General features: G+C 38.5%; 1 protein-coding gene across 4 annotated transcripts in view; it reads left to right on the forward strand.

Annotated features, from left to right (window-relative positions):
• DNM1L (dynamin 1 like) overlaps positions 1 to 27,079 on the forward strand; it is a 34,050-nt gene that overhangs the window by 1,734 nt on the left and 5,237 nt on the right. The window contains exons 2-17 of one of the 4 annotated variants that reach the window (XM_026040351.1): positions 8,571 to 8,718; positions 13,771 to 13,809; positions 14,953 to 14,999; positions 15,539 to 15,610; positions 16,078 to 16,164; positions 16,983 to 17,145; positions 18,580 to 18,700; positions 19,352 to 19,483; positions 19,778 to 19,984; positions 20,202 to 20,322; positions 20,837 to 20,992; positions 21,178 to 21,267; positions 22,028 to 22,120; positions 23,716 to 23,772; positions 24,825 to 24,902; positions 26,684 to 26,851. In XM_026040351.1, coding sequence (XP_025896136.1) covers positions 8,571 to 8,718; positions 13,771 to 13,809; positions 14,953 to 14,999; positions 15,539 to 15,610; positions 16,078 to 16,164; positions 16,983 to 17,145; positions 18,580 to 18,700; positions 19,352 to 19,483; positions 19,778 to 19,984; positions 20,202 to 20,322; positions 20,837 to 20,992; positions 21,178 to 21,267; positions 22,028 to 22,120; positions 23,716 to 23,772; positions 24,825 to 24,902; positions 26,684 to 26,851 — 1,779 coding nt within the window. The remainder of the gene's footprint in view (positions 1 to 8,570; positions 8,719 to 13,770; positions 13,810 to 14,952; positions 15,000 to 15,538; positions 15,611 to 16,077; positions 16,165 to 16,982; positions 17,146 to 18,579; positions 18,701 to 19,351; positions 19,484 to 19,777; positions 19,985 to 20,201; positions 20,323 to 20,836; positions 20,993 to 21,177; positions 21,268 to 22,027; positions 22,121 to 23,715; positions 23,773 to 24,824; positions 24,903 to 26,683; positions 26,852 to 27,079) is intronic. The other 3 variants (XM_026040353.1, XM_026040352.1, XM_026040354.1) reach the window with 3 other exon arrangements.

Below are 27,079 nucleotides of genomic sequence, written 5' to 3' on the forward strand. Positions count from 1 at the left end.
TTTTTTTTTTTTTTTTTTATTTTTTTATTTTTTATTTTTTATTTTTTATTTTTTTTTATTTTTTGTAGCTATCTGGCAATTGCAGTCTCTCTTATTTTATTTTTTCCTTGCATAATATTCACAATTTTTCTTAATTTTGCACCTCCTTAATTTTGCATTTTACTGTGTGGAAGGCAAATTTTATTAATATTTCTGTAGCTCTCCTTTGTTTTTCTAGTTTGCCTGTTGCTTTTCTTTGTTCAACATTCAGAAGAAAAAAGCTATATTTTTAAAAAACACTTTCACTGTTCTTTTTTTTTAACCTACATTCTCTGTTTTGTACCGTTTTCACCTATGTTTTGTACCTATGTTTGTCTTCAATTCTCATTTTTTTCTGCCTGTGTGCCAAATATGATTTTTTTTTTTAGTGTAGAATTAGAAACTTATAGTTGGAAAGATATCTTTATATATTTTCTGTGTTGTTTCAGGATTTGTTTCCTATGTACTTTCAGCAACTGAGATATCCTAATTTTCCATTTGTATAGATGGCTTTCAGTACTAATTAAAAATACTTCTTGTTTGATTTTAAACATTTATATGGTCTCATGCCTTTTTCTCTAGTTGCATTAGTGTGACTCAGTCAAATGAGAAATCTTTTTCATTTTCTACTTAACTAGTGTGCAAGCTATTTCTGTATCCTAGCAGAGTCTATTAAGAAAATTGAAGACTGTTCCCCACTGAAGGAACTTGGGTAACGCCCTTGGAGCGCTATCTCTGTGTTGCTGTTTTATTCTTTTTCTGCCATTCTACTGTACTTGCTTTGCAAATTTTGAACTTCAGTTCCCATCTACAGAATTGTTTTTCTAAAGCCCCCCAAAATTGCAAGCTCTGAATACCATATAAACAATACATGTATGATAATGTAATACCCAACCTTCTACAATTTGTTTTGTGATCCATACTTCTAAGGGATAACAAGATGGTAGAACTGTCTCATAAAGCACATAAAATATCATAATAAAAGGAAGGAATGAATGTGTGTGATGACTTTCTTGATATTTTTCAGGGCTCACAGATACTATCTCAAAAATGAAATACTGCACTGTGAATGTGTGCATGGGTTTGACAATAAACTAAAAAGGCTGCAACAAAATCTTTGTGCCTAGAGAAATTATAAAGACATGAATTAGCTGTATTTTCCCAGGTTAATACTTGGAATCTGTTTGGGATTTTAGAAATGGTTAGTCTAGGATTTCAGACACCACGACAAGCTCTAGGATTTCTTTTTTTTTTTTTTTTTTTTTGTAAGAAAGTTGAGATGTGAATGTGTGTGCTAGTTCACTCTTCATTTTCTGCTATTTTGAAACTTAATATGGACAGGTATGTGAGTGTATTTTACATTATTTAACATAGAGCGTACTGTTGTGTTTCCATCTGAAAGAGCCGTTTTATAGGGATCTTCCGTTAACTCACAGATTTGCTTTACATTCATTTCTTTTTCTGCTGTGTGGAATTGGTGTCATGTTGTGTAGCTCAACACTGACCCTACCGTTGTTGTCAAGGAGGCTGGTTTCCAGATGTGAGGTAGCAGGTAGGCTGCACATTTGAATATGTAGGACTAATATATATATATTGTTAGGCAAAATAGCTGGGATGGTAATTTTCAGGTTAAGCTGAAACTGTAGGAGCTGGTGTGTGGCCCTGGGTGGAAAAAGTGCGTACTGTAACAAGGCATCCAGTTAGGGAGACCAGCATGGCTGGCTTAAATTTGAGATACTCTGTGAGGCTTCCATGATCTGAAGATTGTGGAAGTGGGAAATGAAGCTGCTTGAGTTCTTAGTCACGATGGTGCTTACGCTGTGGTCAAAAGGCAGTTTTAAATGAGAGGGAACTTCTTTTTGTACCGGTCAACTAGGAGCACTGCATGCCAGGGTCACCTCAGGAATGTCCTTCCTCCTTGCTCACCCATCTTTTCAGCTAGTGGTGTCTCCTGGGATTTCAGGCAGATATAAAATACATCTCCTGCTCTCTAGCTCGAGCTAGGAGCTTGCACCTGCCCCCAGCTAAAGAAAGGATGGCAAAAAAAGGAGTGAAACTGGAGTCTGCCTTCAGTGCAGCAGATGCTTGCTGGAGAGTGTGTCTTTCTACCTACCTGTTTAATGAACTTCCCCTATTTTATTTTGATATCTGATACTTACTGCATCTGTTTGAGGGCATGATTGTTTTCCTTTTTGCCATCCCTTCCTCCTGTCAGTTCCTACTCTGACTGTTCTGGTGTCTGTTTTGAACATGACCGAATGAGACTGACATTAATTAGCTGTTTACATTTACCAGGCATGATATAAAGCTTTTGCTGCTAAAGTCAAATTGTGCAAACAGCATTTGGTGTTGTGCTGCCTCATGCTAGCTCTGATGGGCCCTGTCTGTATCTGAGCAGGGGGTTTTGAAGGCTTTTATGATTGGAAAGGCAGCCTTATTTGCTGTGTCCATCCACTGGCTTAGTATGGATTGCAATAAAATCATAGGTCTAGTAGAGTGTGGTCTCCTCATTCTACCTTAATCCTTACGAGTTTTTAAATATGAAAGCAACCATTTAAATGCAGCTATTGTATCGTTTGCGGTTTGAGGAAATGCCTAGCTACTTTGGAAATGAATACACAATTGTAGAATGCAGTGAATGAAATAGCTTTTTTTTTTTTTTTTTTTTTTTTTTTTGCCGTGCTCTAGTTTTGCATGCTTGCTACCAGGGTTGTTCTTGTCTTGTAACTGGAAACTGCAGGGTAGTTTTGAGAAAGATTTGTTCATATGATCGTCAGAAGATTCACTGGCTATCTATTGTCAAAATATTTCTGTTCTTTAGAACCTTTTGAATTTGAAGATACCTGTTGGTTTAAATTTGCTTTATTGTACCAAACAAGGAATAATAGAGTATTTCAAGCCATGCTATGTAAGATCATTCTGTACTCCTTTGAAACGTGCATCTTCGGATGTCATCACTTGGAAGGTTTTAATACTGGTTTCTGGTTTCGAGAGGTGATGGGTTGGGAGACACTGGGAATTGATACAATGGAAAAAAAAGAAGTCCACTAATCTTTAATGCATTTGCTGTTATTTAGCATATGTTTAGATTGAGATCTGATGTAAACAGGTGATTCCTGAAGCATTTTGACTGAGCTGTGTAAATTCTACCTTTCTTTGCTGCTTGGGCATACGCTGTCTTTTCTGGAGGGAGTTCTGTGCATCTGGGTTTTTTCCTAATGATTCAGGAAAGTTCTATTATTTTGAGGGTAAGCCTGCAGGAGCAACAGATCTGTAATTCAGACAGGATCTTTCACAGAGGAAATGTATTTTGGAACAACCAGTAATGTAATTTGTTGGTTGCACTGCTTTCCCATATGGGGAGCCTATTAGCTTCTGAGTCCTTCTTGAGTGTAATTGGATTTCAAAGAATGTCTCATAACTCATCAGGCCTGCTAAGAACTTCAAAATTATCTTCTGGTTAGTGAATACATTTTTAGATTTGTTGGCTCTTTGGAACCAGCTTAGCTGGGGGCTATTTCACATACGAAAGTTCTCCCACAGCAGCTATTCCAGGTAAAGCTGTTCTGTTGTCATGGCTGTGGAGCTGCATCTGTGTTGATCCCAACTATCTTGCTGCGTAGTTGCTACCTGCCGAATGCTTCTTTCCAAAGTACCTTTCTGGGCAGTATCTGTATGACTGAGGCCTCAGCAAAGATGCATTAGGTTGTTTCCCAGTAATAGAATTAGATTTTAGTAGGTCATATGCATTTGTCTTGCTAAGTGTATGATTTACCCAGCAAGACCTTCCTTTCTGATTTCTTGTGTGAGAGGATTTTATAGAATGGCTGCAATTCCTTCTCAGTCCTCAAAGGAGAACCTTGCTTTTCTTAAGAGAATTCTTCAGGAATGATGACCCCTTGGTGTGAACTCTCTCCTGCCTCACAGCTGCTAACTGTCATTCTCAGATGTTCATGATCATTGTGCCACTGGAAAAAAAATATCGGGAACCTTGACTTTGCTGCCTTCATCTTGTCTTGTGCTCAGGCCAAACTGTACTATGATCCAGTTCTTTTCTGATTTCCTGCTTTGAGCAGCTAATGAAAAATTTATCAGTTGGTCCTATAAAAAGCAATGAATGAAGAGTGCACCCATTTCAACTTGCATCGGAAGTTACCCACTAGTTTATTTGACGTGTTTCCTTATAATGGATTTTTTTCTATGAAGACAGCATAGACTATGGAATCATTGCAAAAGCTAAAAGGTAGCTTTTGAGAAACGGCAAGGGAATCTCATAAAATAACTTGAGGTTTGTTGCAGCCAGTAAAAAATTATTATTTTAATAACATATGAAATGTAAGAATTGCAACAATCTGAAGAAGTAACTGTAAAAATCTCATGGCTTTATTTGCATCCGTGAGTCTTGAACTGAACCTTTGTGCAACTGAGCCTTCTTGCTCATAAGCTTAGCGAGAAGAGACTGCAGCTTGTTCGCTGAACTGGGTGCTGCGTTCCTTTGAGAGGCAGGACAGAGACCTGGCATGTCTCTAATGAGAACCTCCTCCAAGCACATAAGTGTCCAGATAAATATGTAGGAAAATGAACGGAAGTTGAAACTGGCAAAGCACATCAAAAGGCAGCAAGAGGAGCTTTTCCTGCATTAGCAGTACAAGGAGAAAGAAAAGAAACAAGGGAAATAGGAGCCTGCTGCTTAATCATCAGTGGGATAGGGATAGTGGATAGGGAAAAGTCCGAGTCAGTCCGTGCTTTCTTTGCCTTGATCCCCAAGAGAGTCTCCTCAGCCTTGGTGTCTGTAAGTAGGGTTTGGAGGAGGGGAGTGATCAGTAGTCAAAGAGGATGCATTTAGGATCTCTTAGAGGGAGCGGCAACAAAAGTGGAGCGGCATCTCTGCAATCTCTTCTGTATATGGCACAGGCTTTCTGAAACCAGCAATGCTGATGAGGTATTATGGGCTTGGAAATTAAATAAGAAAACTGATTGGGAAGAATATAAATAGTTATGTATACTGTATATATAGTGTTATTTCAGAATTTTCAATATTGAGTTTTCTTCTCTTTGGTTGTGGACAACCCTGAAATGCTTTAAAAATGTCTTCTGTTTTTAAGAAAACCAAACAGTCCCAAAGCCCATAACTTGCTATCTGCTGCTGCTGAATTCCTGGAAAGTTTGGCTGCAGGTCATGAAGTAAATTTTCCTGTACAAATTAATATAAGGACCAGGAGCAGCTTTTTGGAGAGAATTACAGTTCTGACTAGGTACTTAATTTCTGAAATTAATCACACAATCATTTCCCAGTTTTCTGCCCTTCATCCTTGATTGTTCAAGATTTATCTGAAGAAGCTGACAACAGTGAAGAAAATGTAACTCTTCAGGAGGCAGCAAGAAAAGATTTACATCATATCTGCTGTTGCTGCTGTAGATATATTTAAGTACATCTCTTCCTCTTACTATAGCACTTCTGGAGGAAACTGCTTTGTTACCCATCAAACTTGAGCACTTTTCTGAGAGACTGGTTATAGTTAGCAGAGTAGAGCAATGGAAGTTGGAAACAACAACTAGAGAAGCAACAGAAAGAACGATGTATTTGCTTGTATATCTGAGCAACCTATGTAAAATTCTATAGTCAGCACAGCTTATTGATGTTTCAAGTTGGAGGCAGGTCAAGGTCCGGAGGAAAATCTGCCTGGCGTGCTGCAGGAGATTAGAATTTGTTGTTACTTGTCTGAACTCGCCACAAAATGACCACGTGCGTTTCAGTCCTTGATAAAACTGTTACTGTAGTTCCAGTGCTGTGACAAAGCAAGCGTGATGCTGCCGTGAGCTCGTTCCCGAGAACTCTGTCATACCTGTGGTCTTTGGTCTTGGTCCCTGTCTATGTTTATGTATGCAGGACTGGCTGAACTTGACTTAGGTTCTGAGTAAGTTCCATGTACATAGGCACCTCTTTCCCCACTGGCTGGAAAAGATCAGTTTTGTGTTTACTGCTTTCCATATTGTGTTCCCAGGTTATTCTTGGTTAGGGATGTGTATGTTGCTTAGATTAGGGAATGCATCGTTAAGATGCATTAAGATGCATATTGTGTTCCAAGAATAAATTGCTTTTATAAGAAAAATTACAATTTGAAATGACTTTTCTCATGTGCACAGTATTGTAATGTCTAACCTAATGAACGATAGTTGATTTTTACATTTGTCCTTCACTTTAACCACTGCAGAGAATTCAGATTATTCCTTTTAAATCTGAAAGTAATGGGACTGTGGGGAGTCATGTAGGACATAGTGCTTTGGACTCACCGTTTTGTGTGTACCAATCTTGGCTTCCTGTAATTCCACTATATTGGAGAGAACAAACAGTGAGCTATAATGAACATAACTTAAGCAATTTTTGTTGTTTTGTTTTTGTTTTGTTTCTGGTTTCCAGTCTGGGTGAGGTTTTTGGTAAGGACTTGATCTGTTTATTTTCATATCTTGTCTTCTACTTGTGTCATATTTAAGAGGAGCCACTTCATCCAACCCTTTTAGACTGAATGACCATTTTACCATTTTATAAGCAATCCTATTCAGGGATGTTCAAAACCATTTTTAATAACGGAAACCCTCTTTGTTCAGTGGAGCTGATGACACCTATCACATTGCATTTTTATGGGCAGACATTCCACTTCTTTTCATTGTGAAGTTTGTCAGAAGTGGTCTGTTTGTTTATTTATTTTCACATGATAGGTGCACTTCAAAAGTGACCTCCCCCTGAGGCTTCCAAGGCTTCATTTGTGTTTTGACCAAATGATTCTTCAGTTATTTCTGGATAAGCTTTCGGTGCTCCATGTCCTGTTCAAAGTTGCTTGCATGGAACCCAAGATTAAAGAAGATCAGTTGCAGAAAATAAACAAACAACCCCCCATTAATGAGGATTCTAGGAGAGCCTTTTATAGAAAAAAATCTTACTTTTCATTTCTTCTGCTCCTCTCCTTCTACCTACTCTTTCTGTACAGTTTATCTTTCTGAATTTTGCTTTTTGTGTGTATTATTTTTCAACATTACCTATCAGGCTTTGCTGTTCACATATTGAGACAAATGACACTGTAGATAAATAGCATTTCTTTTATGCTGTGAAACATAGCTATAGGAAAGTGTTAGAAGAAAAGAAGGCTGTCATCTGATCAAGGTCTCTAGCATGCTTGTGTGTGTGTGTTGTGTGTGAACATTTGTGCTCGTGCATGCAGGTTCCATTTTAACAGTTTTGAATGTTTTCATGTAATATGTGCCTGTCTGTCCTACAGCAGTAGTTGATAAGGACTGTCTGTGCTGTGTTGCTTGGTATTTACTAATCTATTTTTCACTATTAAGGAAACGACATTAATTATCCACTTAGTGGCAATTTAAGCATTAAATACTTCATATTTTGAGTTATGCTGGGTTATGTATTTGTTCTGTGGTTTATGCGACATCTCTGATCGGTATTTTCTGAATGGTTAAGATGCTAAATTGAGGTTGTGTCACAGCAATACACATTCCAACAGTCAGAAACACGTAGTCATTTGCCGCATTGAATTAGCTGGTAATAGGTAGCATCCATGCTGTTGGTCCATACTCACAGACTATGACTTTGTTATGTCAAGCCCACGTTGACTTCCAGCTTCAGAAAATGGAGAGTTTAATACAGCCCTGCTAAAAAATAAAACCCTGTCAGTGAGACTTTCAAAGCGTTGTGTTTATGCATGTGGCCTGTTATTTTTAGCTCTTAACAAGCTGTCTTGATCCACTTTTATTCCCCACATGTTCACAGCTTATTGGACTGACCATCTAAGGAGAATTCTGCTTCTTATGTCAAAGAGCTATAGGTAGACATGGCAAATAGAGGCTCCTGAGGAGAATTTTGGATTTCACAGTGCTAGTGGTTCACAGCTTCTAACAGTTTGTTACCATGTGGACAGATGTTGGCAGCCAATTCAGTTACATATGTATTCCTATAGCATATAAGACAAGGTTTGTGCATAAGTAAATTTGAAGCAGCATTTTTCCTGCTCACATATGAAGGTGATGTAATATGTTATACAAAAAAACAAAAAGGGAACCTGGAAAGGAATCTAAGAAAACTCCTTTACATATACCCGAATGTGCATGTTCAGAATCTCTCTCTATGTGACCACATGATGGTCCCGTGTTACTACTAATAAATAGCAGTCTGTACACAATGAAATGCTATTCCCAAATGATGGAAAATGCCAGAAGACAACATTTGCCTCTGAGCCTTACATTTCTACTTGCTTGTTTCAGCCTTAAAAAATAGAAAACACATCTGTCTCCATGCCCTTTAAATGTCAAGGTTTGGCCAGTTACTGGGTTTGAGCAGAATTGTATTCTATATTCTAGTGGTTATGTGGTGTGGTATCTGTGTGTTAGATGTGGTCAGCCTATGCTAAATGCTTCTGAGGAAATTGTATAGCAGAAAGTGGACTAGAGCATTGCTTATGGAGTAATGAAACAAAGCTGAAACTAAAAAACTGCAGCATTATGATGTTAAGAAAGTCACGTAGCTGTATTCCGCTTTTCAGAGCAGTGGAAAGAGTTCTGTGTTGGAAAGTCTTGTGGGGAGGGATCTGCTCCCACGAGGTACTGGAGTTGTCACCCGGAGACCCCTTATTCTGCAGCTGGTGCATGTTTCCCCAGAGGATGGTCGGAAAACAGCTGGAGATGAAAATGGTAAGTGTGATCCAAGACTCTCTGTTTTGCCTAGTAGAAAAGATGCTTTTAATCTTTCTTGTGCATTTGAGTGAAAAGCCGGTTATTGTGGTCCTAAAATGCAAGTATGCTATCTCATTTTATTTGTTTTGAAAAAAAAAAATGCAGACGTTGTCACAGCTCTTTTGTCCATATAGCAGATATCATGAAGTCAAAAGCTTTTGGTTATTCAAAATATCTTTAATATTTTAAGCTTTCCTATTCTTTCTTGGTAAACACTTTTGAGAAAAACAGGCCAAAGAAACATTGTAATTCTCATAATGGCAATTTAGGATGTTGAGAACAGAGTTTTCTTGTGTTTTTCTTCCCACCTACTTCTAATTAAATAAAACCTTTCCTTGAGAGGATGAGAATGTGACCTTGTGGAAAGTGGTTAAGAAATAGACAAGCTCTGGATGAAATTCAGAGAGGGAGAAAATAAAATCAAACAAAGAACCCTTTTCTAGATGCAGAAAACTTTGAGTGTGTTCTGTGGCTTACACCACCTTCCTGACCCACACTGAGAGATCCTAAACACATACAACAGAGCAGTTCAGATGTTTAGAAGCTCTCTAGTTTGAAGCTTTCCTCTTCTGTAATGGTTCAGCATTATCCCTTAGCACATCAAAGTTATCTCACTTACCCTTTGGGAATCTGAACACTTGCTTTATCCTCTCTAATAGTCTTGATCTTATGGAAGAGCAGCAGATAAATCTTCTTGGCTTTTTGATTTAGACAGTAACAACTCACAGACTTTTGATAGCATGATAAGCATTTGGCTATAGTTATTCACATTGTATTTAAGTAGAATGGAATTTATTTCTAGAAATAATAATTCAAGGTTCTGGAAGTTCCTTGCAGTATTTTGTGTAGTATTTGTAGCCTTTGGTCCCTGAAGAACAGTTATTGGGATTGTACAGTTTGAAAGACTAAATCTGCAAAAATTGTTTTTGCTGCAAGCGAAAACACAGTTCCGGTTCCTAACAGTTAAGGAGTTTAGTATGCAGTGCAGGGTCTGCCATCCAGGTTGGACTGTGTTCTGAGATTGTGGAATAGATGATTCAGATTGGGAAGGACCTCATGCGACCTCATGAGGTTTCTAGTTCAACCTCCTCCTCAAAGCAGAGTCAGCTTCGAGTTTGGACAGGATTGCCTAGAGGTTTATCCAGGTTGGTCTTAAACATCCAAGGGTAGAGAACACACAACTTGTCTGGACAGCCTGTTACAAATAAAACACTTCATTTTTTTTTCTAATGTACTTTCATGTTACATGCGTGCACACATTATCCTGTGTATAATTTTTAGTGCTCTACAGAATACTTTGATTCTGAGTTGTAGGATAAGATGTGTTTTTGTTTTAATCTGCAACTGTACAAATATAAAAGTTGATTTTTAAAATACAGTATTGAGCCAAAACATGATGGCTATCACTGATTGCACTCGGTCAGTAAATTCAATTTTTTTTAACTCTGAAATGAGATAATGATACCTATTGTATAAGGATGTTGGGCTAACTTAATATTTTCAAGGCACATTTAGAACTTTGGAGAAAAAAATTCAATAAGGTCCACACGTTATAATCTCTTTCTTATTGCTGTCAAAGGTGGAGAGACTTGTTTAGTTAAAACAGACAAACTTCTGTGGTTTTTATCAACTGTGTTGGAAATTCTTCTAAAATAAGAAAAATCACAGTCTAAATGTTCTTTCTTGAGCTAGTTTTGCATATAATCATGTGTAAAGATTGTGTTGCTTCGGTGAGAAGGTGGGATCCAGCAACTTGGAAAGAGAAGAGGTGAGAACTGCCCACCCTGCCCTTGCTGCCTGCCATGGGAATAGGCTGTCACACTGTTCCAGCTCAAGTTTTTGTTTGTTAGGAGCTGGATACTGGGGCAGGGTTGGGGGGTGGCCTTTTGCAAGTGGCAAGTAGCTATTCATGATCTTGCATAAAGGTTCTCCAGGTGAACAGCTTCATCTCTATAAAGTGAATCAGAAATGAAAGTACATCATTTTGTGCACTCACATACAGGCTGCTTTTCAGATGTACTGATAGTGAACTCCTTGTGTACCAAACACTTTAGTCATGAATGTATATCCTTGATTTATAATTTTGCTATGTAAAATAGCAAAATTTGAGCAAAACCTTTTTCCATCTGAATGTTTGCTGTAGATGTGTTCTAGAATCAAAGATGAATATATCCATTCAAAAGTAGTATTCTTTGGTTTTAGAAGCTCTAATTCAACATGTGTGTTTGCATCCAGAAAGCTTTACTATTTATAACATGAAGCAATTCGGGTTGTGCTTGTTTAACTGTAGCAAATTGTCTTGTCTTTAGGACTAGATGCAGGAGAAATCTTTCCAGTAGCTTCTCTCTTCACTTGGTCATCAGATGCATGTCCATGTGATCTGCCAGGGAAGATCAGTTCATTTTTTTTTTTTCCCCCATTATTCTTGGGAGCCTGTTGGGAAGCAGCCTTGTATGAGATGTGCAGCCAGACATTGGAACTAACTTCTGATTTCCTGCCATGCAAGGTTAAAGATTATGCTGACTGCTCCTCACAGGCACTGATGAGCTGTACCCTATGTGCTCCCCTCATACAGTGGTCCCTGGAGTAGATCAAAATAATCAGAAAACAGGAAAGAGGAAGAGAAAGAAGGAAGTTGGGGGAGGAGAGAGATGAGTTTTCCATTAAATGTGAGGAAGTGCTGAGCCTTTTCATAAAGCCATTATTCCAAACTCCTACACATACTTTCCAGAGGTGTGTGTGTGTGCTTGGAGTGAGGAAAATCTTCTCATGCTCCATTCGCTGTTTATCACTGGCTGTTTATCACTGTTTATTTGGCAGCCGACCTGTTTGGTGTGGGGCTACCGTGCTGTGTGGGGTCCTCCGATCAACCTGCAGGAGAGGCAGAATTTGGGAGCTGTGCCTGCTCTCATTACCTATGAGATTGGTCTTGTAGCTGCCATGATAGTTTAGCCATTTGTTAGGACAGGGAAAAGAGGAGGGAACATATGAACGGCCACCTTGTGAATGTATATAGGTTCTTTTTAAACTGAGATAGGAAGCTCAGCTGTTTAGATCCTAGACAGATAAAATTGCTCTAGAAGGCAGGAATGATGAATACACCAGTGTTGTTTGCTACAACCAGCACTACACACTGCATGTGCTGCTGTGTTACCCCTAGCTCCTGAACAGGGAGGGCTCCCTCTTTGTACTGAGCTATGTACAGGCACAAGAGAAGAATTTTCACCCAAGAAGTTTGTTATTTTTGTAAGTTTTTTGTTGTCTTGCTCTAAAAAATACTCCATGCTGGTCATCTTTTATGACTGAACAGCTCTGTTTCATGCTCCCATATTCATTCCTAGTGCTCAAGGATGGAGAAGAGATGCACCCAGGAAGAAATGCTACTGGGAAAAACAGTTTTTTTTAATCAGTGAAATTAGTAACATGAAAGTATTCTGGGTGTAAACCAAAACTTACTGGGTTGTTGAAAGTGTCTATTAGTCATAGCTTAATTTCCTCCTTGCCTTGAGCAACTATGTATTCTGAATAATGATGCAAATTCTTCTTTCTTTCTAAAAACTTCTTTGCATTTGAAGTAGCATAAATTTCCAAGAGTTTTATATGTTTGAATGGGTGTTGCTATTGACTTCCTCAGAAGACGAGGGAAAAATATATTTATAAAAATAATCCTGAAAGAAGAAAATTTTAAGTAAGAAGAAAATTTTAAGTAAGTTTTAGACTTACGTCCAAGCTTGGCACCTACCTGTGGATTCCAAAGTTGCACAAAACCAGTTATTTAAGACTTAAACCCGTGCGTCTGAGGAGGGCGTCACCTTTCTATGTATAAGAGCATTTGGTTGATGGTTTTTAAATGTAACCCTGGAAGCATTTTGCTCTGTTGGCTTCCTCTTGGCTTTATGCCTATTTCCTGCCCCATCTCTATTTCTGAAAAGAGGCAATGAGTAATATAATTATGCAGATACTGTAGTTTCTTCATGATGAACCTGCTTCATGCTGCCTCTTGCCTTTTTTTTTTTCTTTGTATTGTAAAGAAACTAAATTTGTTTAGTAATCTGGCATTAATTTTTTTTTTGCATTTTTTTTTTGCTGTGACTAGTATGTAGTTTTGCCTATTTATCAAATGAACGACCACACTTGCCTCCTGATAATAGCTTCTTTATAGCTGCTGTGCCTCTAGTTTTTCTGTGCATCCTCACAGAACAGTAAGGACAAGTCTTTCCAATCCATATCCACTCGAGCAGGATACTCAAATTAACTGTCCCCATCTATTTTCAAACTTTTCAAACTGATGAATTGATTCTTGCTGTGCGGCTTCCATTTGGTGCTGAATAGGTAAGTGCAGTAAAAACAAACAAAAACCTCTCTTTATTTGGATTCTTACTGGCAGATTTGCATAAAATATTTTTATTTTTATTATGGGGTTTGCATACATTTTATTGAGAAAATCAAAAGGCGAGAATGATGTTACTTGATGTTGTCTCTTCTTAAATCTGTCTCAATTATTGTGCTTTTTTCATATGTGCAAATTTATTTTTCAGTGTCAAAAATATTGATGCAGAATCTTGAGTTTCTTTCCAGTGCATTAATATTATCTTTAGTGATATTAGAAAAAATGCATTTGGTTTAAAATAAAACTATGAGTAACATATTTTTTCCAAGCAAGTTCAGTTTTGCAGGACCACATGGTGCTATTTTCTGTGCTCAGGTAAAAAGATTGTAAGCGGATGGAGCGAGATGAACAGCAATATTAAAGTCATCATTAAGTAAAACTTGTAGTACAGAATATCTGGTTAATGCGGATCATTATTTATCAGCATTTATTTAATCTTATTTCTGTGTATACTGTTAGTATGTTACACATTCTCATTAATAGGAGAGAGTAGCTTGCGCATCTGTCTGCATGCAGTTGTGATCTTCGTAATACAGGCTAGGACTGAAGGGGAAAGAATGTGCTCTGTGAAATACGACCAACTTTAAACACCATTCAATGCTGTTTCTCTTTAACTGCAGACCCTGCTACGTGGAAAAATCCAAGACACCTTTCTAAAGGTTGCCTTTATCCCCTTGCTTTTTCTCCCTACACATAAAGTGCATGCTTATATTCACTAACCACATACATTTCATGCCACTTTATTGTTGGTTAGACTTTTTGTTTACGCACTGGCTACTCTGTTGATTGATTATTTTCCTGAGTCTTGTGACCATGTTGATTTGGGGATTTTTTCTTTTTTTGACTTTGTTGTGCTAGAATGAGATGATTTTGCTTTTCTTATGTGTCGTTGCTGCTTCATATAATTTTCAGCACTTTTAATTCCCAAATCCTTTAAAAGTCTGTATTCATATCTTTTGGAATTTCAATGATAGTGGAAAAAAGTTTTGAGTCATGTCATAATTTTAGGAAAACAATGTGGTTGTCAAATAGCCAGATTTCTGTAGAATCTTCTTTAGAGTGAATTGCTGTATCAGGCAGTGGAGGAGAAACGATCACCCACTAAAAATTTGAAACTCAGGACTCGGAAACCTAGTTGTGGAAGGGTAAATACCTTGCAGCCTGGCTCAGGCTGCCATCTGCTCAATGGAGCCGGAATTGACAGAAGCTCCTTTGCTGTTTCTGGGTCAGGTCGAGTAGCCCCAACTATTTCCCAGACATCAGTGGTGTGACTGACAACAGCTAAGATATTTGGTTCTTGACAGATTTGGGAAGAGACATGTTTTCCTAAGATTTCACTGCTGAGCAGAATACTTATGTATTTTCTGTTTGCTTGTTTCTTACAGGGTTTTTTGACTTTTTCTTTCAGCTGCAATTTGATCTCGCTTGCATGGAAAAAGAAAATGCTAAAAGCTGATTATTTTTGCATTTTTTTATTATAGTTTTCTGTTGTGATACAATATTTAAATGCACTAGACAATTTCTGAAAAATGGTAGGGTTGCTGATTGGTGCGATTCATTATTCAAATGGTGGATGTTGTATAAAAGAATGACAAATTAAAAGGAGTAATTAGATACATGTTTAATGATAAGTATGAATGACAAATATTTGTACTGAACTATTTAACATTTAGCAGTAAAGAGACTAATTTTTCTCTTGCTGCTTGAAAAACCACCCTGTAGTTTTCAACAAACAAGCTCTTGGAAAACTATCATTGAAACATCCATTTCCTGCTCTTCATATATCAAACTTTTGTTTGCAGAGATCGACGCGGAAGAGTGGGGTAAATTTCTTCACACCAAAAATAAGGTAGGTTTACTCATGTGGTGGAGTAGCAGTGTCGTAACCACTTATCCTACACTTAATTCCAAATCTCTTCTACACAGTGCTAGAAATTCAAGGAGATCTAGAGAGGGAGGTGGAGGTGAACTGTGACTCCATTTTGGCTTGGTGGAAGAACAGACTGGACAAGAATGGGAGAAATTTTGCAAGAGGATGTTGTCTGCGTTCATTGTCCCCATCCTCATCAAGAAGGGTTCAGGCTTTGTTGTCTCTATTAGCTTTAAGGCATAGCAGCTTGGTTAAAAATGGGATAAAGGATTTGAAATTCTCTTAAGGCGAATGCTTTCTACATTGCCTTACTTGGAGGTGATAATAAACACTAGTAACTGCCTTTCCATGTGGCAGTAGGTTAAACAGGAAGATTTACCTTTCTTCAGGTTGTTGCACTGATGTTCCCTTTAGTATTTGCTTCAGTGTTATTAGTCATTCTTAATTTCTTTCCACTTTCTATATATGTAGCTAATTTCTCACTTTTTTCTTCTTTCTTTCCCTCCCCCCCCCTTCAGGTCTATACAGATTTTGATGAAATTCGTCAGGAAATAGAAAATGAAACCGAGAGGATTTCAGGAAATAATAAGGTAAATGTTGAACTGCCTAACTTGACCATATTGTAAATTCTCTTGTTCCTTAGAACAAGAACTTTCTTTGAACTTGAACTTCCTTGAACTTTCTTCAGCAGTTTTGCAAGAAATAAACTCTGAGTTAAAATTTCATATTTTCATTTTTTATGACTTTTTTTTATAAATTATAAAATCAAACATTGTGTTCTTGTACATGTTTCACTGCTGAAATGTAAAAAAAAAAAAATAATTGTGTGTTTTATTGAGAGGAAAGCCGGGCTGCTTCCAAAGATGAAGGAATTATTTAATAGATGTGGTAGGCCTTGTTTCTCATGAAGCAAGTGCTAAGGTCATATGATGAAAGAAATTTTACAGTATAAAAGTTGAGATTCTTGTCTTTCCAAAGTGTTAATCCATAGCTGTAATTTTTTTTACTATTATTATTATTTTTAATTTTATTAATAATTATCTATTATAATTATTAGGGGATCAGTCCTGAACCTATTCACCTTAAGATTTTTTCATCTAACGTCGTAAATCTGACACTTGTGGATTTACCGGGAATGACAAAGGTAAGATTTGGAATGATTCTCTTCTGATGTGATGCAAAGTATCTTGCAAAGTACTTTGAAAAATGTGAGTGTTTTTTCACTCTGTGGCATTGTCCTGGATTGTTAGCTAAAAAAACTTCAAGAAATGAAGGTATAAATTGTTCCTCAAGGCGAGTAACTGATTTTATAAATTTGACATGTCACCATCTTCTTTTATAAGAGTTAGATCTCTGATGTAATTCATCTTAAGAAAGCTAATTTACTGAGTTTTCCCTGTTTTCTATATGCAGTTTTTTTTTTTTTTTAATTGAAGAGGTACTCAAAGTTTCACAGCAGTACCTGAAAATGGATAAGCCACTGAAAAGTTTGAAAATGCTTTTCTCATTGCCTCTCCTAATGGAAGTTGCTATGTGTAAGAGGCTGTATAAATTGGGAATACAGTAGAATAAATATTCAGGCTTTATACTGAGTAATATTCTGTGTCAAGATGGAAATGGCTTCTTCCACTCTTCTGCCTGCCCTTATGCATGTGCACATATATACCCCATTCCACCCGTCACACAGATGTTTCTTAGATGTTAAGTCTTCTTGATAGCAATATCGAAACAAGTAATTTGACTTGATTCTCACTTTGCAAGAACGCTTTTGACTTGGATACCTTTCAAGATCTTCTTAATGCTTTCATTAGCATTAAGCGATGCATTTCATTAGCAAGTGGGACCAGAAAAAAATGGAAACCTGTGTCTTGCACTGTGGTGTAATGCACAAATCTTCAATGAGTGGTCTCACATGGGAGAAATGTATCGTTTTGAACAGTTCTGCACTGATTTTTTTTCTAGGTGCCTGTTGGTGATCAGCCTAAGGACATTGAACTTCAAATCAGAGAACTAATCCTTCAATTCATCAGCAACCCAAATTCAATTATTCTGGCAGTCACAGCTGCCAACACAGATATGGCCACTTCAGAAGCGCTTAAAATTGCACGGGAGGTGGATCCAGATGGTAAGTGGAAAATAAAACTGGGCCCTGTAATTCAAGTTCTTGAGTTTTTCTTTCCTAAAGAAAATCCTAAAATAAAACTACAGTTTTCTGGGGGGGAAAAAGGTAGTGGGGAAGGACAGGAGAGATGATACCAAAATGTCGCTGCCTTTCCCAGAAAACACAGCTATTATATTTGGGTAAAAATGCCCTGCTGCAGTCAGTACAATTCAGAAGCTATTGAGACTGCCATGATTGGCTTTCTGGCTTAGAAACAGACTATATAACTGTTTTAATAGTGATGTGAGACATTTCTTTTTCCAGAGCATGGCATTATAGAATGCTGGAGAGTTGTGTGTGTGTGTCTATGTTTGTTTTGTTTTAAATGCTTTACAGTAGTTTCGTAGGATGACTTCGTGCTTTACCACTTCAGTATTGTTTTTATTAGAGAAAATATCAAGTCCTGTAACTACATGTTCAGCTCTTAGTATAGTGACTTTTGTTAAGAGAAGGTAAAATCCATGTATTCAGCCAGGATCTGTTATCATTATCCTGCGCTTGTTTGTAAAGATTTAACTGATTTAATTTAATCTAAAAAGAGGGCTATCGTTTTTCTATTTACCTAATGATTTTGAACAGGTCCTATGCTACTGATATCTGCTTCTTGGCTGTGAAAAGCAAATTACTATAATAGTAAATTATAGAGATTATAAATAGCACTGTATGATTTAAAAGAATATGGAAGTGTAGACTCTGAATGTAACTATACAGAAATTAGGCTAAAATACCTCTGGCTAAGGCTTTAGGGGCTCTGCAGCCGCGTAACCTCGAGGGACAGAGAGATTCCCCTCTCCTGGCAGGCCCTCAGTCGGATGCCTTTGTTTCAAGGCAGCTGACCCTTCCCTAGTTTACTCTTGTAAAATGATCAGCTGGGACTTCTGGATCGTTTCCCAAAATTCTGGACTCAAAGGTCTGGAGTCACAGCTCATGTTGCAGGTTTTCTAGAAATAATCGGGAAGTTTTAGGAGACATCTGCCTACTGATGTCATTGAGGTATCAGTTTATTTTAGACTTGAAAGGCACGTTATATACGTTATATTTTTAAGAAAACATTTTTCCATGTTTTTCTGACATGAAAGCCTGGGCTTTTACATTTTTCCATGTTTTTCTGAACGTTTTTCCAAGAAAACATATTTCCATGTTTTCGGACCTGAAAGCCTGGACTGTTTACATGTCTCACCTGCCAGTATGTATCTCAAATATACATACTTTTGTTACATACACTTTTGTTAATAAATGGCTCCATTTAGAGGAATACCATGTTCTTGGACTGCTTCTACTAGTTTAGCTTGTTGCACTTGGTGCAGTTGTCCCAGGAACTGTTTAATTGATAAGCTTTAGCTATCCTGATCAGGGTGTCACATTCACCCTATGTGAGTTTTCCTTCTGTTCTAACAGGTCGAAGAACCCTTGCTGTTATCACAAAGCTGGATCTCATGGATGCTGGCACTGATGCTATGGATGTGCTCATGGGAAGAGTGATTCCAGTAAAGCTTGGCATCATTGGAGTAGTGAATAGGTTTGGGCACAGTAATCCTATTTTTAGAATTGTGTTGATATGAAGTAATGTTTTAGGCTCTTCTAACCATGAATAAGGGATTAATAATAAGATGGTTTGATATTGAAATATGCTAAAATAAGCAAGCAAGAAGCTTGCTGGCACTTTTGACAAGCTTGCCTGTTCTTCCAGGCAGCTAACAGCTGATTTAGAAAGGAATAGGGACAACTGAGGTAAAAACTGTGGTGTCATTTCATCTTTCTGTTCCCCACTATGCTTTTTTTATTTGTTTTTGTCAGCTGTTCACAATAGTGCTGATCCAGTAGGGTTCTTGCCTCTAAGTGCTAATTTAGCAGGAGCTGTTTATGACCTCAGTACTATACACTTTGCTTTTTGCATCAGATAGCTCAGATCTCATGCAGTCTTTTTGATGGCAGTGTTAACTTGGTCTGTAGATGGCTGCTCCCCATTCTACTCTGTTGGCTGCAGTCTGTGGAACAACTACCAATTCTAGATGGTATTGCCTAGTGGAGACAAGTTATGTGTGTAAAGCCAAACCCAGCTCTTTACGTGTCCTGCTAGGAAAAACAGAAATGTAGATTATTTTTACTTCGTGTCTATCAACTAGCATATAACTGTAGTTTTTGCTTTGTTTTGTTTTCTCGAATTCAGGAGCCAGTTGGATATTAACAATAAGAAGAGCGTAGCTGATTCCATCCGGGATGAGTACGGTTTTCTGCAGAAGAAATATCCTTCCCTCGCCAATCGCAATGGAACCAAGTACCTTGCTCGGACACTGAACAGGTATGATGTACTATGTAGAACCAAGCAAATGCTTCTGAAGGTGCTTCAGATATCAACTGGGGGGTTAGAAACACATATAAGCCTGTTTCTTTTACCTTCCCTTTTTCTTTTGGTGCTGTTTAGTGAAATATGGGGAAAGTACTTTTCAGCTAAAAATTGAATTTCTGTATTAGATTTCTGAGTAAGCATTTTCCTTTTGTGATTATTTTGTTTCTTTTCTGTTTTGATAGAGATAATAAAGCTTAAAGTTTTCCTCCCTTCTCACAAAGGACTATTTTTTTTCTCTAATTATAGACTGCTGATGCATCATATCCGAGACTGTTTGCCAGAACTGAAAACTAGAATAAATGTTTTAGCTGCTCAGTATCAGTCTCTACTAAACAGCTATGGGGAACCTGTTGAGGACAAAAGTGCCACTTTGTTACAGCTGATTACCAAATTTGCCACCGAATATTGTAACACCATTGAAGGAACAGCAAAATACATTGAGACTTCGGAGCTGTAAGTACCAAGTGGTTTTCTAAAATATTGACTCTCCAGTGAGACTGTGAGCCAGTGGCCCTTGCTGGCCTATGTTGGCAACAGTGCTACAGCAGAGAATAAGATGTTCTGAAAATCCTGCTCTCTTGAAGTATGCTTGAATGCAGGTGGCCGTAGAGGTGTTTGCAGTGAGGGCTTGTTTCTTGTTTGCTATTCAGTGGCTGTTTTATTCTTTCAGATGTGGTGGAGCCCGAATCTGTTACATCTTTCATGAGACCTTCGGACGAACCTTGGAGTCTGTTGATCCGCTCGGTGGCCTTAACACTATTGATATTCTGACTGCCATTAGAAATGCTACGGTGAGCCTCACTCTGTTTGTCTAAGGCTCCTTCCTGCACGCTGCTGAAATGAGGCTTCAACAGCCTCGTGCTGCTTCACAACTGTTACACTCTGAATTAAAGGCTTCAGCTGCCCAAATACCAAATGGGCTGAAAACTGCTTTTCAGTGTTTTAAGTGGGGAGGAAAAAAGTAAATTCCAAATTTACGGCCATTATCAGATATATCAGATATAGAATGGTTTTGAAGTGAACAATTATATCCCTCAGGCTGAGGGAAGCTCAGGCCCAGCTCTGACAATGCTATTCCGTTGCTATTGTACATTAGAAAAAGGGTGGTGAAAGATTGTCTCTGCGCTTATTTTTGCATTAAAACTTATGCCAGTTATGAAGATTAAATCTGAGGTGGGTGGCCTAGAACACATTCAGATATTTTCCCTCTAGGCAACAGACAGCTTCTGCTTTTTCTGAGTGTGTGAGTTAAATTGTGTTTTAAAACATACTATAACAGGAGCCTTTTTCCTCCTTTTGAACTAGGGTCCCCGTCCTGCCTTGTTTGTTCCCGAAGTTTCATTCGAATTGCTGGTAAAAAGGCAAATCAAACGTTTAGAAGAGCCAAGCTTGCGCTGTGTGGAGCTGGTTCATGAAGAAATGCAGAGGATTATCCAGCATTGTAGCAATTACAGTACACAGGTAAAAAAAACGATGCTTAAGACTGCTACAGCATTTTTAATTATTGCTTTATTTTTTAATAAATTTGAACTTACGAGCTAAAGAAGTTTGACTGCTGCTTTTCAGATGCTACTTTGTAATTTTGCGTAATTTACTTTCCTCAAAACATCTGGAAATCTCATCAGTAAATTTTTGCTTTGTTTTAGGAATTATTGAGGTTTCCTAAATTACATGATGCCATAGTTGAAGTTGTGACCTGTCTCCTACGTAGAAGACTTCCAGTCACAAATGAAATGGTAATATTCCATTGATTATAATTTTGCTGGAACATGCTTTGTTTCCTGTAGTCCTTCTTGCTGCCTCTGTAGGCTGTGCAGTGTGGGGAGCCCAAAACTTTTTAAGGAGCTTTAACACTTATTCCTCAAATTTAGTATCTGCAATGCTTGAAGCTTAGAAAACATCTAGTATTAGAAGATAGGTACTTAAACAAAGGTGTTGGGAGGAACTGTCCTCAGTTTGTTGTTTCCAAAGTTCCAATTTGAAAAGGAAATTTTATGAAAAACTATTTTATTTCTATTTTCTTTATTATTTACAACCTGCTAGCGTCCTGCCATAGGTGTATTTCCCTCCCCCTGCAATTGAAGCTGTGCATTTCCTTTGGAGTTGGGCATGCAGTGAAGAAAAGTACAGTCCTCGCTCTGTATGTTGAAGAGATATTACCTTACATAAAATGATGATTTCATTTGTAATGCCCTTCAGCTGCTGGGAACCAAAAATTCAGCTCGCTAATTTTATATGCAAGTGTTTTAATGTGAAAGCCCAATGTCTGCTTGGGGCCACTCGCTGGGGAGCGAGCAGAGTGTTTGTGTCGGTGAGTCTGTACGTGCTTGTATGGCTGATGTAGAAAGTGAAAGAAAAATCAGGATATTTTCTGCCTTTGGGGCAGTAAGAACAGAGGCTTTCGCTCTAGATAGTTATGCTGTGTTCTCTAGCTTTGTCATTTCATTGTTCTTCACTGGTACTGGCAACTGCTTTACTCACTGCACTGTGCTGCAGGTCCACAATTTGGTTGCCATCGAGTTAGCCTATATCAATACGAAACACCCAGACTTTGCTGATGCCTGTGGGCTAATGAATAACAACATAGAGGTAAGAAAATATTGCATCCTCTTAAAAGCAAACCCAATACACGGAGAAAAACTAGGATACGTTGAAAGGTTTTCTATAGTTATGGTCTCTGTTATATCTGTTATGTGTTTTGATTAATTAGGTGAGAGTTTGTCACTTTTAAAGCGTTGTTGTACATTCTGAAGTATAAAGTGAAGTGTTGCATATAACCATGAAATATGTAATCCTAGATTGTAATCAGTCCATTTGTTAATACTTAAAACTCGTGTATCGTGCTGAGGACCAGTGGCAGATATTTCACTTAACTTTCCTGCCCGTATTTCTGTCTGGAAAATAAGGTGGACACCTAAGTGAGAACTGGCTATTAAAGTGCTGGAGGAGGCCATAGGTAGTGGTGAAATACTGTTTGTTTATTTTGCCGCTCTCATCCTTGGCAGAATATGTTAATAGATAGGAAGTGGGTTTTATTATTTATTATTAACATGATAATACACTTTGTTTCCTCTGTTCAGCTTCTAATTTCTCTTTCTCTCTTGTCCTATTCTTAAAGCACCGTGGTGCCGTGCCTCCATCTCCCCCAAATCCATTTCCCAAATCCATTTCCTGTATAATTCTCCCATTAGCCTTTTGCAATTTCAGTAGCCTGCTTTGCAAGCCCAGTACTAATCTCTCTTGCTGTCATCATGCTGTGGAGGCAGTTGTTGTGCTGCTCAATCCGTGTGGCTAAGAGCTTGGTAATATTCTGATGTTCCTTTGCTTATCCAGCATGTTTTTTCCAGTAGCACGCTTTTAAAAATACTTCTGTTATCATTTCCACTCTTTTAGTTCTATCCTCTTTTTTTATATTAAAATTTTGTATTGATTGGTGTATGTGGATGAGTTTGCTTTGGCAGACTTCTTGACCCCACAGGCTGTTTGGGAGCAGTGTCTGCCCAAGCTGTTCCAGATGCCAAAATTAGAACTTCGCAAAGATGAACATATGAGATTGTTGTATAATTACATGTTACGTAAATGAGTTCTTTCCCAACAGCTTCCTGAACAGGACACTGGATTTTTTTTTAAGAAACAAGGCATGTAGATCACTTTAGCTTTATTTAGTGAATGATTAGATTTGTTTTTCTTGAAATTGAAGTTTGTTGTGCTGATCGCTTCAAATTCTACTTTCTTTCAATGGTGAATGTTGCTGTCACCTCCCCCTCGTCCTCCTGCTTTTTGAGGTCATCATAGTTCCCCTGGCCCTATATGCCATGAAATCCTGACAGTTTACTTCATAAATGTGGTGCTGTGTAGGGAATTTAAATAAATGTTATGCCTGTAGGGAATTTACCCTCAGTCAAGTTTTTATCTTGTCCTTTAAAGGTGTTCTAATGTGATTCTGGAGAGTATTGCAAAAATTTACAGAAGGTTTTATGTTGCAGATTTACTTTTGACCCAGTAATCCTTCAGAGTAGGTATTTCCAAGCAGTAGAGGCTCTCTGAGCATCACAGTATGGCCACATGACACGGAGTGAGACTCTTGGTGCTGGCTCTGTGCCAGTCACCAGCAAAACCCAAATGTTGCCTGCGGGCTCGTGCAGGATCCTTCCTGACCGAGGTCTCACTTGCTTGTTTTTAAGGAACAGAGGCGAAACAGGTTAGCCCGGGAGTTGCCTTCCACTGTGCCACGAGAAAAGGTGAGTGAACGTTGCTTTTGCTTTATTCTTTCAGAGTTTTATTCATTTAAGTTTAATGTATTCTTTTCATCTGATTAAGTTCTGGCAACTGTGCTGCCCTAGTGACTGTCTTGGGTGCTTTCAGATACTGATTTTATTTTCCTTTCAGTTTCGTAAGGTAGAAGTGGATTGTTATTTTTCTTTTACGGATGCAGCTTTGGCAGATTTTAACATAGGGAGGTTTTGAAGACTGCTCTATAAAGTTTTGCATGTCACCTCAGGTGAGGCTTGAAATGCCTGCAGGTGTTAAAGATGGAGATAGAATTTGTTACTCTTAATTCTCTTAGGTTTAGTGCAGATTGCTTTCTCCGGGAGAGGATGATGGAGCTGCAAATTTTAAATCCAGTTTTGTATTTTGTCTCCTGAGCTTGGTTTGATTTGCATGGTTTTGGGGATTAGTTCAGTGACAAGTACAAACATGGGTGGAGGAACAACTCTAAAAACGTTGTCTGATTGTGGAAAAGAACAGCTGGACAATCTGGTGGAATTTTAGCTATATGTTTAATATTTTATTAAGCATGTAGAATAAAAATCTGCAGAATATAGTTTAAGCTCAGGTTGTAAAAGGAGTTATTACAGATAGTGTAAAGCAGTTCTTCAAGTTTATAAACTTAAAAAGTGAGGCAAAGTGCCAGAATGGGTCTAATATTGCCTTGAAGTGGTAGAAGATAGTTAATGGTGAACTGGGAATGCAAGGTAGCTATTCAGGGATTGCTTTCTGGGCTATTTCATCCTTCTTTTGACTGCCTTTTGTGGGAAAATGTTTGCGTGGTCAGCAGGGCAACTGAAAGGAAACTGAAAGCCCAATAAGCCCCAAGTCTTCTATTTGTCTTTGAAATGCTATTTTACCCCTACTCATATCGCTATGTTGTTTGCAAATCCAAAATCCCTTTTTTTCCCCCTCTGAAATTTTAAAGATGCTGGTAGGCAGAAGTGTATGTAATCGCTAGGTAGACTTGGTGGTATTCAGTTGATTTCTTTTGTTTGTTTTCCTGCATTTTTACCTTCTTTAGTCTACTAAAGCTCCAGGTGCATTGACACCTGCCTCCCAGGAGACTGTTGCTGCTGCTTCTGCAGAGGCTGATGGCAAGGTCTGTTGTGATGTTTTCTTTCCTCTAAGCACGGCATGCACATATATGTTGTGGTGCACCCTCCATCCTACGGAGACAGTTTGTATTAAGTGCGTTGACAGTGACAGAGCATGTTCTGGGTCCTCTGGACGTAACGCCCCATAAGCTATAGACTACATGGCATTATTCACCTGAATACATACATACAGTGGCAGGTGAAGATCCTTTAGGGGTAAAGTCACCCCTTTGTGTGTGGATTTCTGGTTGCGGGGTCCTGTCGTGCGAGCGCGCAGAGGCACCGTGAGCCTCAAGCCCCAGTCGGTGGGTTCTCTTGGCGAAGCGGTGTCGTAATCACATCTGCAGCATGGTTCTTAAACTGCATGTTTTTAATGTGTTGACAGTTAAAGAAGGAGAACAGAAGATAAACTAAAAATGTGAGTTTCCTGCTTCCTGCAGGGAATCTTTAGAGGCTTTGTTCAGGCTGGACCTCCCTTCTGTTGTCTTGCATAATCCCTACAATCCCTGGTTCCTGCAGTTTCTAATGAATTTCTTGAAGCACACAGCTCACCTGAGTTGCCTCCTTACACATAACCCGTTGTATTCCAGTTGCCATGTGTTGACCCAAGATCAATTTATAGTGGTCACTTTGTTAGAAGCATGATGTATGTTTGGCTTCTTTGGCCCTACCTGAAATGAGATGCAGGTCTAGGTGGTAGTTTTGTGGCCTGTAATGGCCAGCAGTGAGTTTACACTGTTTCTTTTTAAACAGCAAGAGAATTGAAAGTAATAAATAGACTGAATACCAAATTCATTAAGAGGTGCAAAGTAAAAATTGCTGATCTTCCACATCACAAATAACAGTGTCTTTTCTAATATGGCCTAAGTTTGAATACCCCTTAATAATACTTCTTTTGTCTTGTGCTTCCTAATGTGAAAATTGCACTTTCCAGAAGCTCTGCTTTTTTTTTTTTTTTCTTTACTTCCAAAGGATGGAGGTTCTTGATTTCTTGTGACTTGATTTAAAAAAAAAAAAAGTCACCTTTGTCAGCACAAACATGTTTGGAGCTCTGGTACCTTAAAATATAAATATGCATGCTTTCTGACTGTTGTTTTTAATAATAATAATAAGTTTCTTATAGTAAAATACCAAAGAATTTAAGTGATTTCAGGTTTTCCAAGAGCTGTGATGTTCTTGAAAATGAGCTTGCAGAATGGCCCTGGTCATATAGGTTGCCCTTCTCTAAGAACGTAGGAGAAGAGTGGTAAAAGCTAAATGACTTAAGGACCGTGTTGCAGAAGTGATCTAGACCTTACTGGCATTTCATGCCATTATTAGGAAGAATGAGTTTTAAAAGCTTTCATTTCTGCCTACTTTATATATGCAAGTTTCTTTTACTGGATTAGTTTATGTTGTCTTGGAAAGAGGGTAAGCAGAGACCACAAAAGAAGAGCTAGGGCTGAAATAGAATGATAGCTTTTGAACTCCACTAGCCTTATGTGATTTTGTTGGGATTTGTTTTGGGAAATATCAAGTTCACTCTTGAGAGCTGGAACAAAAAGCTTCCATGAGCTTGCCCTGTTGAATGGAGTATAGGCTTCCCTCTAAGCTGTTTCCCCAAGGGAGCACAAAGGTAGGGAATGTGAAGCCCAGAATGAAGTGAGGGAACATGTGTATGAACATCTGACGTCTGACCTGTAGCGAGCCTTGCCTGTGTGTAGCTCGAGTGGTGGGTTTGTCAAGAGCTGCTCTGCGGCGCCCGCGTTCCCGCTCGGCAGCATCTCTCCATGTGCTGTCCCTGCAGGCTGCCCCGGGAGTGGGAGATACGGCCCAGGAGGCTGGGACGGGCAGCTGGAGGGGAATGCTGAAATCCTCCAAAGCAGAAGAGGTGCCGGCAGAGGAGAAGTCCAAATCAGCTGCAGCCCTTCCTGCCAGTCCCCAGAAGGGACATGCTGTAAACCTCCTGGATGTGGTGAGTCATGAGCAGGCAGCCTGGGAATTCCCAGTCTCGGGGCCTCCCTGCTAATACTTGATGTCTAGGTAAATACATTACAGGGGCAAGGAGCTCTAGCCATTCACCTGTTCTTGCTTCCTGCTGCCCAATTCTCCTTTTTTACTCCTCCTCCTTTTTTACTCCTCCTCCTTTTTTACTCCTCCTCCTTTTTTACTCCTCCTCCTTTTTTACTCCTCCTCCTTTTTT

This window comes from Nothoprocta perdicaria, unplaced genomic scaffold, assembly GCF_003342845.1.
Source record: "Nothoprocta perdicaria isolate Ctin4 unplaced genomic scaffold, notPer1 scaffold_253, whole genome shotgun sequence".
Lineage (NCBI taxonomy): Eukaryota > Metazoa > Chordata > Aves > Tinamiformes > Tinamidae > Nothoprocta > Nothoprocta perdicaria.